At 43.8% G+C, this 11952-nt stretch overlaps 1 protein-coding gene across 1 annotated transcript in view; it reads right to left on the reverse strand.

Annotated features, from left to right (window-relative positions):
- Positions 1-6017: 6017 nt before the first annotated feature.
- NDUFB5 (NADH:ubiquinone oxidoreductase subunit B5) overlaps positions 6018-11952 on the reverse strand; it is an 8686-nt gene continuing 2751 nt past the window's right edge. Inside the window, exons 2-5 of the mRNA XM_006017182.3 lie at positions 9384-9450; positions 8291-8352; positions 7069-7175; positions 6018-6247 (exon numbers count right to left, since the gene is read on the reverse strand). Of these exons, the coding sequence (XP_006017244.1) occupies positions 6127-6247; positions 7069-7175; positions 8291-8352; positions 9384-9450 (357 nt within the window). The 3' untranslated portion in view covers positions 6018-6126. The remainder of the gene's footprint in view (positions 6248-7068; positions 7176-8290; positions 8353-9383; positions 9451-11952) is intronic.

Below are 11952 nucleotides of genomic sequence, written 5' to 3' on the forward strand. Positions count from 1 at the left end.
GGCAGCAGGAGCCGCACCAGCTGCCGGGCCGGGGGCGGGGAGGTGCCCACCGGGCCAAGCCGGAGTGACACCCGATTCCCTGCCCCGCCCGCCTGTGTCCAGCCCCGCACCCAGCTCTAGGCCGCAGCTCCTCCGGGCTCGGGCAGGAAGGGGGAGAGGGCTTGCTCCCCTTTGCCCCGCGGGAGAGGCATCTCTGGTCTGGGTGGCTCCTGGGGTGTCGTTGTCCTCCCCCCCGGGGCTGGGGGACAATCCCACCTCTCCACCAGTGCCAGGGGGAAAAGGGCAGACCAGGGTCAACGCGATCCCTTTTAGCACACCGACTCAAAAGCGGTGGAAACGCTCTTGTCGCCAGGCTCCGAAAGCTGTTCTTAGCTGCGCCGCCCGCGTCCTAAAATGAACTTTCCCCACGGCCAGATCCATGCACCCTCCGCGGATTGAAGTGATCCGAGTACGTACCGCTGAAATGATCCGAGCAGAGGCGGTTGAACCCGCAGGATCGCAGGCGGATCATGATGAGACCCCCTTCTCGGCTTTAGAGGGCTTCGCCGCCGCACCAGATCTCGCCTCGGGGAATTTCGGCCAAATCACGAGATCCGGAATAAAGATTTCTCTCCCCCCCCGCCCCGCACCCCTCCTGGATCTTGGACACTGTTTTACAACTGACTCGTTGTCTCGGGACTGTGCTCAACTGCAGAGATTTCCTAAGGCAGTGGTTCTCACGCAGGATGCCATGGCACCCTGGGGTGCCCCAAGACCCTTTCAAGGGTGCTCCGGGGCTGCCACGCAATGTTAGTGCTGTTAGGTGTGAAAAACACATTTCACGAGATAAAGCCAGAGATTTCAACTAGGGATCTGGAGTGTTAAAAACATTCCTACTTGTTGTGGCCTTTATGAGTTATTTGCAACAGGAGAATTGCTGGGGGGGGTTCTGTAGTAAAAAATCCGAGAGAAAAATAAGAGCTGCTATTTTCTGAGTGCTTTGAGTCGAAAAAGACTGAGAACCACTGGTCTAAGGTATTATAATAATCTATTTGTTGAATAGACTCCAACCTATATCATGGTCAAACTGCAGCAGGTGTTGGATGACCCAACGGAGGACATGCAGGAAGCCTGCGGCACTGCTAGGATATGAACCCAGACTTCCTGAGTCACAGGGTAGTGGTCTAGTCCAAAACCATATTTCCTTTTCTCTGGTTCATTTATGTTCTTCTCATGTTGGAAGGGATGTTGATGGGCTAAAGGATAGGGGGACTCTGAAGACAATAACAGGAGTGGAAAGAAGTGACTAGTGACAAATTGAAAAAAAAATCTGAAAAATGTATCTAATTATTTCAGGGATTTTTGCAATTTGACACTAGTCATTTCTTTCTGCTCTGGTCTACAAAGATACACGATAAATAGACCGTTACGTGAATCCTGCTGCTGTTACATACAGTTTACACTGAGGCCCTTAAAGTGCAAGCAAAGCGTTGACATCAAGGGATGAAAAAACAGAACTGTGAAATGCTTCGTGTGGAAGCAGCGCTTAGGGTGAAATGCTTAATTTATAGCCTTTTAAGAAAGTTAGCCCTTGCAGCATTGGAAATTGTGTGTTAAATCCTGAGGGCACAGTATAAACTCAGTAGAATTACTCCGGACCAGTGATCCCCTACCTTGCTTGCTCATTGGCAACAACACTGAGCAAGCAGCATATTGTGGACTTGCACGTTGCTCCCGCTGTTAACCTTAAACTTTTCAACTTCCTACGGGTGCAAGTAACAGCTTCCCTGTGAGCCAGTGGAGACCACTGCTCAGGACTTACCCGAGAGCAGCATCTGTCCTGGTAGCAAAGGATCTGTTAGGTATTGGAGAAAGAGTCGAGGGTTCCAATAGAGGGATTTCTTTCAAACTGGAAAGGCTCATGAGCACATAACTCCTCTCTTGCTAATAACACAGCATAATGGAATGATAAGAACAGAAGCCACTTAACCTGCAGCAAGATAACTGGCAGATCACAAAGAGCTTGCTCTAAAGACCCCGTTGGTTTTAGTGGGCTTTACAGCATTTGGCTGCAACAGAAAAAACAAACGAGGTTGTACTTATTTGAAATAGTCTATGAAGCATGGAAGAAGGAAGGTTATTATCATCAAAAGGGAATGAAAGAGGGTCACTTCTACTTCTGTTGGTAAAAAAGGATCAGAAACCCACCGGTAAGTAATCTAGATTCAATGTGTAGCGATCAGACCCTGAGGAAATGCTACCCCCTAGCGGGAAGAATAATGCCTGCCAGGCTAAAAAAAAAAAAGCCACTTAACAGTAAGTACACTTTACAGTCATTTAAACTTGTGCAGTGCATCTGCGCCTCTGTACAATTCTGAAAATGTAAGATGGTGCAAGCACGTGTGCCCTTACGGTGCCAGAGTATATTTTTACAATTTAAAACAGCGATTGTTGCCCTAGGGTGTCACATCAGAAGGATGGAGTGATGACTATCCATCATTGCACTGGGCACTAACACAGAAAGGTTGACACACAATACAGCCGCTAGCATATCTGAGACATTATTGGATTATCTATAATAATTTTTATCACCCTGCCATCTGAGCACAAAAAAAGAATTGTCCTTGTGCCCAGCTCTTACAAATTCTGACCTATTTAAAATTATCTTTGCTGGAGAACATTTCCCTCTTTAACATCACTCAAATCTGCCCTTTGATGTTCGGTAAAAAAAAAAAAAGAAACAAACTAATCGCACAACACCCACCCTTATTATCAGCATTGTAACAGGGAACTCCATGCTTCAGTTTTAGATATGAACTTATTTAACCTTTAGTTAAGGCATAATCTATATTCACTTATTGAATTTTCTCATTAGATGGTTGCTTGAATAAGACTTAAATGTAATTTTGGATTACAGTCTGCTTTTACATGCCACAAAGTGTTCCCTAATTACTTTTAGGCAAACTAGACGAAAAGTATAAAGCTTTTATTGCTCCGTAAATGTTTACATTTTTAATTAAAATAATTAGTTATGTTCTTCAGGGATCCAATATGCTGAATATTTTCATCCATAAATACCCAGATTTGACTTGCTGTTTTTTGGGTATGTAGAGTAAAACAACACTGCATGTATTATGCTCTTGTTTGGGCTAATTTAGCACATGGGGAACAATCAGAAATATTCCTGAATGCTTTTTTTTAAAACAGATGTTTAAAAAACTAATTTAAAAGCTTGCCTAATCAAGCATCCAACAGTGTTGCACATTTGAATTATCAATTAGGTTTTTTAAATACGAGATGCTGCATAGGTAGCTCATTATCTTGTACAATTCTTGTTAATAGAACAAGGGATTCCTAAGTCTCATTTTCAGCTGTGTTCAAATTTGGGCACATCGCTTCCCTTAATAAGAGTGGATCAATGTCAAGTCCACTGGGCCCGAGTTTGAACTATTAACTGCTGTGTATCAGTACAGTTCCCTGGACCTTGCCGCTTGTTCTTCAGCCATCGTTAAAGCTTTTATGGAAACCTCCATTAACTAGCTTCCTACTTTTCTCTCCTTTGTCCACAGACAGTTCAGTAGAAGTTGGAAGCTTCTCCCTTTTCATATGCTATTAGCATCTTCCTTTTTCCATTAATAAAAGCTGAATAACCTATCCATCATAGGGAATACCCTGAGTTTTAATATTTGCCCATTTGGGTCCTTCAGCATGTGTTGCTTCAAAACCCAGCATAAGAGTAAAAACCATTGGGGCGGGATTCTTCAAAAGCACCCAAAATGATTTAGGAACATAACCCTCAATAAAGTCAATGAGATTTGTGTTCCTTAATCCTTCTTCATGCTTTTAAAACACTTTGTACTGGAGTTCCACTCCCACCTGACAATATACGTATGGTCTTAATTTTGTCATTTGTCAGCCATGAATAACGTCTAATTCCCAGGAGCTTGTCAAAGGATTAACTGGATTTACAGTTACTTTGAATGTAAAGTGTTAGTTGTGTATTGTAGATAACGATGTCATTCTGTGTAGTAGAAGTATCTTGAAATATTAATATATTTATTGAGCACTGAGCTCAGTCCTTCCTAGATAAAGAAGCTCTGTGCCCCAAGTAAACTTACAGTCTTGTTCAAACACATACAGTACAGAACATGATACAGGGGCTGAAGAGAATGGTTCAGATTCTACCTTGCTTAAAAATTAAAGAGCATCCTCCCTTCATTCCAAACACAAAGCATTTTGAAAGGCACTGTGGCAGGAATATTTTACATGCAGTCTGAACCTAAAAGGAGTTAGTGCCAAGCCAAAGAGGTGTAGAGAAAAGTGAAAGAAAAAGTTAAAGCTAAAAATTGGGTGGCTACAAGTTATACACAAAGGAAAAGAGATAGGAACTGAGTCGTGCAGTCTTAGAGATGACAATGGGAAGTCTGAAACAAGAGAACAAAAAGCAACTAATGAAGAGATCAAAAGAGGAAAGCAACACAGCCACACCAGTGAGAAAGAAAGATTACTAACAGAGATGTAGAGAGGGATCTGAAATGATAGAGAGTAAACCACAACAATCCACAATCAGGGTCTGAACATGGAGGAAAACAGAATAAAAAATAATATTACAAAAAAGGTAAAAGCATAATGGGAAAGATAGAGTTGCCTATAATGATGCAGATGGATCTATTGGATTTGAGATGTTCAGAAGAATTGCAGATATATTTTTAAATCATAAATTTACATCCCAATAAATTATTTCACATATTAGGATTTCTGGCTTTGTATGTCAAAGATAGTTACTATTAAACAAAAAACAAGTGTTACAATTTAACAAATTGTCACTTAAAACACTAAGTATTAGAATATAGACTAGATCGGGGTAGGGAACGTTTTTTGGCAGGAGTGCTGAAAAACACAATGCCTACCTCAGAAGGTGCCAGAGTGCCGGCATGCCAGAAAAACAAAATGAGGGCAGGAGGTACATGGCAGGATGCCCTGCTTGTGCCCCTTGCCCCCCCACCCAAAACCCCTGCCCCCCAGCGTGGGCTCTGTGGCTATCAGCCGCTACCCTGACTCTGGGTAGCTGCTGGAGCCCGGGCTGCTCCCATCAGTGCTTGCAGCATCCCAGCTGCCTGCTGGGAGCAGCCTGGGCTCCCAGCTGGCAGCAGCTACCCAGAGCTGGGGCCGGCTGCAGCCAGGAGGCTGCAAACAGCTGTGCCGGGCTCCAGAGCCCAGGCATCAGCCCTGTACCAGCGCATGCACATGTGCCTCAGAACAGGTGGTAGGGGAGGGGCCTGAGGCAGCACAACCCCAGCCTCTCTCCTGCTCCCAGCAGAGCTGGTGACTGGGCTCTGGAGCCCAGGACAGCTATTTGTAGCCAGCCTGGGCTCTGGGCAGCTGCAGCAAGCAGCCCCAGCATCAGCTCCATGCTGGCAGTGACTGCACATGCACCTCAGGGCAGACAGCAAGGCAACACAGCCTACCCCAAGCTCAGCATGGAGTTGATGCCAGGGCTCTGGAGCCCGGCACAGCTGTTTGCAACCTCCTGGCTGCAGCCGACCCCGACTCTGGGTAGGAGCCGGCCACCCAAGACCCCCGCCCCCCCCAGCTGCCAGCCAAGAGCCCAGGCTGCTCCCAGCAAGCAGCTGGGACATTGCAAGCCCTGCTGGGAGCAGCCCGGGCTCCATTGCTGGCAGCAGCTACCCAGAGCAGGGGCCAGCCGTGGCATGCCGAGCAAAATGGCCTCGCATGCCATGCTCGGCACACGTGCCGGGGGTTGGTGAACCCTGGACTAGATGGTTTGGGAAGTTGTAAATTGAATATAGAGCCTTTTGCTTCTCAGGTGAATGTTACCACTTAGACCAACTTAGACCAGGCAGGCTGGCTGTCCAGTGACCTCTGTGAAGTGAGTTGGCATCCTCTGGATAGATATGGATCAAGCCAACATAGTACACTAACATCTTTGAGGAATAGACAAACCCAAAGCAACTGATAGAAAACCTCCTTTAAATTAACACGTATAACAGTTGTTCATGATTTGCTCTCACAATTGGTCTATTTCATTAATAGGATTTTTTATTTAAGTCAACAAACAACGGCATATACACCTTACATCATTCAGTAACCATTTCTAGGAGCTCATTTGAGCATTGGATTAACTGCTTAAAAGTCAGGTAAGTTTTGATGAGAATTATCAACAAGGTTTTTATCACGAGTTGGATAATGATACCAGGGCCCATCTCCCCTCTGTCTCATTAGTTTGCGTGCCTTCGCCTCCTGCAGCCTACAAGAAACAGAAAATGAGAGTCACACTCAATGCGTATTATTTGCTACCATAAAATAGCCTATGGCTGGTTCTTCTTAACTTTCATATCAAAGAAGTTGTGCCCACTAGCACTGGTGCTGTATTTAGCCACATATACTCTACCAGACCACTAAAATTTATGCAAAATAAGCAATATTAAAAATATCAAGCCTAAACCTTGAACTGTTTTCAAGAAACCAACTAAGGAGTAATAAAAAAATCCTTTGATGAGATTTCTAAGCACAGCCTCCTTCCTAACCACAAACTGAAAACCTTACCAAATACCTTCCAGCCAAAAAGCTGGTAAGTCCAACACGAGGGTAGGAGGGCTTGATCAAAAACCTTAGTTCTTCAGTAACAGGTTGCCCATCAAGAGCAGCGTGAAGTTGCTCAGGAATTGACAATGTCACTGGTGCCAAGACTCCATATAGCAGCCATGAATGTCCTTGTTTTTCTTGATCATACTGTGCAGCTGCTTGGCTAAGCATAAGCACTAGGCACAGAATGTGCCCGTCTCCTGACGCAGGAGGACAGAACTGTTATAGGTAGCATTTGGTTTCTGATTGAGACGTTATAGTTGGAATCATTTACTGCAACTAAAAAGTTCAATTCTGCATAAATGGACAGTGACAACCCCATGTTTGCTAGGAGAAACATCTCATGTACCTTTGGATTTTTCATCACAGTCATATGTAGCGATACATTCAATTTAAATGGAAAATTCTTCTATGTTATCCCAATTGCTATGATGGTTCTATTGCCTCTGTTAAAAGCTAGTTCATACTACCCATCTGTTTTACCTGAGTTCAGCTTTGTGAAATTCCGTTTCAATCAAGCTCATCATTTTCTCATACTTCTTTTCAGGGGAGTCTACGATATAACGAGCCAACCATCTCGTTATAGGGTGCTGGAAAATATAGAAATGAAAATGTCAGACAATTCATATACTTACCACTTAAGAAATCCACATAGGTCAGAACCATCAGGAAATCTGATCACAAGTGGCTGCAGTCCTACAAACATACCACTTAAATACTATGAGCAGTCACAATGATTTCTGAGGGAGTACTAACAATAGCATAGTCTACAACATGAACGGCTCTTTGCAGAATCTGACCCTCAGGAAAAAGAAAAGCCATCTGCTTGTCATTTTGCTGTTATCCAAGATAACCTACTGCAGGATAAGCAAATGTGAATAGAAAGTAGAAAATAAATCAAGACCTAAGCAAACAATTGCTGAAATGGAATTACTCAAACGCTACCAAGATCATATGAGCTCCAAACTTATTACTGTCACGTACACTTTACCCAATACACTGCTTGCATATGGAGGTCTTTATGGAAATTTTCAAACCAAGTGTCAACTGAAGTAGTCGCACAGGTCTGTGCATTACTCTATTGGATCACTAAAGATCAATCCATAGCTACATCAAGAAACCAATTAGTTTGAAAATAATGCATCAGGAACCAATATAGATGCAATTCCCCGCTTTCTGATGGGAGCTGTTTCTAGTTGTTTCTAGCTCCAAAATGTTTTGCGATACAGCACTTTGAACCACAGCTACTAGGAGTGCTGATTTCTGACTATTTTAGGACTTGACTGGGTAAAAAAAAAAAATCATTTAAAATATATATTGTCTGATGACCTGGAGCTCAAGAGAAAAGGGTGCTTGGCTGGGGACCAAACTACTTTTGATTACAGCTTAATGAGAGGTCTTTTAGGTGCACAACTTCTTGTAATGCCTTGATGGACTTCCTCATGCATACAGGTTAGCCGCATCTATTTCTATTAGGATACCAAAAACACACGCTTCACAATTTCTATATGAGGACCCAGGATTTGCTGGACTGGACAGATTAAGATCACAAAATTCAGCTACAACTGCACTGTACTCTGGCAAGATCCTTGCAAGAGTCCCAATCTCATCAGCATATCCAACATCTTCAATGCCTTCCACTAAACTGCTGTTATGATAAAAAGCATCACTGAAACATACATATCCCTCTCAACATTATACTCACTTTGAAGTATTCCCAGGGCTCTGGAAAATAACCTTCTGGAATCTCTGCAAGTTCAGCTTCACCTGCCAAGACAAGATGGAGAAAGGTCTAATATTATCAACAGACTAAAGGAAAAAAACCCAACAAAAACAGTGTTCTTTCCTTTAAATAGCAATGACTAAATAAACATTTCTTGCACACAAGACTTAAAGGACTTCAATTAGAAATGCTTCCCATTAAAAAAAAGAGCCAGAAGTAATACTAGGCAATATACAACAAAAAAAGAAAAATTGGCTATGCAAAAGGAGTGAAACTTTGTGAGAACAGGTTGTTGTTTTTTGGGGGGTTTTTTTACACTAAACTAAACGATATGGAAAAAGAGGAAAAAAACTCTTAATTGAAACATTATTTAATTGAAACATTAATTAGAGCAAAAATAAGTCTACGTAGATGGGTATAATTTAAATTTTCAATTGGCAGTGTCCTCTTAAATACACACAATGCACGGGTATATACTCAAGTCTACATAAAAAGCACTAAGCTCCTCACTGTTGCCAGCTCTGTTGTGCAAGTACCCAGACTTCACTGATTTAATAAGATAAGCCCAAGGAAAAAGGTCCCTCACTAGGTATTAAACATGACATATATGGATGCAGACTCTGAATCAGAAATTTCTAAACCTGTGAATGCTAAAAGCTGCAGTGGGAAAGGGGCAGGAGGTAGAAAAATTTGCACATATCCTGCTCCCCCTCAGCATCCCCTCTCTGCTACTGAAACACAGGATACTAGAGCTAGATGGACCTAAGGTCTAACCCAGTAAGTGACAGGTCTTATGAAATTTAGAGGAACAAATACAAGATCTGATAATGTGAACAATTACTGAGCTATAAAATTCAGGAAACCTTCAAAATTAAACAAATGGAGAAAGAAATGTTGGGTCAGCTAAAGGCCTCTCTTCTACAGTATACTTTTACATGTTATATCCAGAGTTATCAAGACAATTTTACCGGTCAGTCTTCTAAGAAGTCATCACTGGAAGATGATCCTGCACACCATCCCATCTGCTCCATTTTAAGTATTCAATACAAAGCTTAAGTATCCCAGAAGTGCTTACCAATGAAGACGTTGATATATGTTACAAACAAAGCTGTTGGGATTCCAGTCAACAATACATAGAATCGCTGTTTTGGGAGAGGAAAGGAGACGCATCAAATCAGTGACAGAAACACAGAACACCAGTATTCCCGCAAACTCGTTTCTTTAACATGCCTCTCACCTGTATAGAAATACTAACTTTGGAACTCCCTATATGATTACAAAGATGGTTTACTTTTCAGTGCTTAATACTTTTGTAGAAGCAGATAATTATGCACCCTAAGTATACTTCAAAACCCATATGATGCAGGCAGTAATCTCTCTTTTATAGTGTAACTCATGGAGGAACAGAGAAGCTTACTGACTAGCCAAGGTCAAGTCACTAAGAGCTGGAAACGCAACATCAAGTCCTCAGTCCTAATCTCCTATTCCAGCTCCTAGATCAGTGGTTCTCAATCTTTTTAGATACAAGGTGCTCCCTGGAAAATGACAGTTCCTAGCTTTTACTCATTTCTTGATTAAGGAAAAATAACAGACCAATTCTGCTGCAAAGAACTCAGAAAAACCACGACAGGTCAGAATGTTTTTTGACACTATGGATTCCTGTTTGAAATTGCTGGGTTTATCTTGTGAATTGCATGTAGGTGTTTGCACACCTAATATTGTACAACAGTCTTAAAAGGATCCTGCAGCATCCTGGCTGAGAATCACTGTACTTGATCACGCCTTCGTGAGTAAAAGCATATTACTCAGCACAGTGAGTTAATTAATAGGTCTGTGTGAAGCAGCCAGTATTCGATTCAGATTCGGATTCAGGCGATTCGCGGGACAGCAATTCAATTCAGTGATTCGGATCACCATCCCGAATCAATTCAGCCGAATCAGATTCAAAAGATTTGGTGCTGATTTGGTCATAGACTATAATGGGGAATCACTAAACTACCTATAACTTCGTAATTTTTTTGCAGAATTGGATGAAAACAGCAGGGAAGGTAGCCCCTTCTGAGGACATGAAGCCTGCCAGGTTTCAAGGAGATAGGTGCAAGGGCTTCTATGAAAGTACACCTCAAACTGTTGAAAGCAAAACTCATGTCACTTGTGTGCATTAACTGGGTCTTTGGTTGTAGCTGTATTGGTCTAACAGGCAGGCAAGGTTCTTTGAGCAGATGTGATATCTTTTATTAGACCAACTGAATAGTTGGAGAAATGTATCTTGGCAAGCTTCCGGGTTTAAAAACCCTTCATCAGGCTGAGGAAGCATCTGCAGTTGGTATGTGTGCTCTTTCTGGATGGAATGAATAGTAAAGAAGCCAGAGGCTGGGCTGCAGGCAAGAAAGCCAGGCACTGAAAATGTAAATTGAGGCATCAGGGGGTGAAAGAGAGGCTGGGCAGGAGTGGGATGTAGCAGGTAAAAGTAGAGGTACCTGGGGAGCCAGATGTCAGGCAGGTTATAGTGTGTCATAAATCCAACGTCTATATTAAGTCCATGAGTTTATGCATCTAGATCACTTCACACAGAGCCTTATATGTTGTTTTTATGTCCCTCCCCCACAGAACCATGATTGGAAGGGAACTCAGGGAAAGATCACAGTCACTGGCCAGCTACAGATGTCAGTATCTTCCCCCTCTTCTCAGTTTCTGTTTGCTGCAAGCCTGCCTTTCAAATCTCTGAACCTTTTCCAAATCGATTCGGATTCAATGATTCAGCTGCCAAATCAGGCTGACTCTTCTCCGAATCAAATCGGTGACCGAAACTTTGCACACCCCTATTAATTAACTGTAATGACACATTAATTAAGGGTGCACGGATAAAGATGTTCTTGGCCAGTACTGATAGCCTATTAGCAACCAACCATATTGGCCAATGCTGATCCAATAACTGATTTACTCCAGTTAACTTGGCAGGGTGAGGAGCAGGACAGAACCACGGGCAACTCATCCAGGGGGTGTAAAGGGGTGGGGGTGGCTCTCCACCACTGTGCACACCCCCGGGGGAGGCATGGGGTGGGGGTATGTGCCCCCTCAGATTTGTGAGCTGGGCAGATGCAGGCTGCCCATTACAGGCTCGGTGCTCTCTGCTCTGCCTCAGGAACCACACACTGCCTGCGCACTCCCTGCACACCCGGCAGCAAGGGGGGCAGTGAGTTGCATCTCCCACTGCCGGGTGGGCAGGGGGCACATGGCCAGCCCTGGGATCCCTGGGCAAAGGCAGAAGAGGAGAGAACCCCGAGCCCACAGCAGTCGGCTCGCATCCACCCTCACCCTGCTCAGCTGGCTCCACTTAAAAGCATCTCCGAGTTTAAAAATGGTGGTAGCAGTGCTTGAACTAAAGTTAATTTGCTGTGGGCTCAGAGCTCTCCATCCTGCTGCCTTTGCCCTGGGAGCCACATGCCGGCCACACACCCCCTGTCTGCCTGGCAACGGGGTCATAACTTACCACCCCCACTGCTGCTAGATAGACAGGGGGCACAAGCTGATGAAGGGCTCCCGAGGAAAAGGCAGCAGAAGCAGAGAGCCCCAGGCCCACAGTGAACAGCCCACATCTGCCCATGCACAAATCTGGGGGGCACATGACCCCCCTGCGGGGG

The sequence above is a fragment of the Alligator sinensis genome, unplaced genomic scaffold, assembly GCF_000455745.1.
Source record: "Alligator sinensis unplaced genomic scaffold, ASM45574v1 scaffold301_2, whole genome shotgun sequence".
Taxonomy (NCBI): Eukaryota; Metazoa; Chordata; order Crocodylia; family Alligatoridae; genus Alligator; species Alligator sinensis.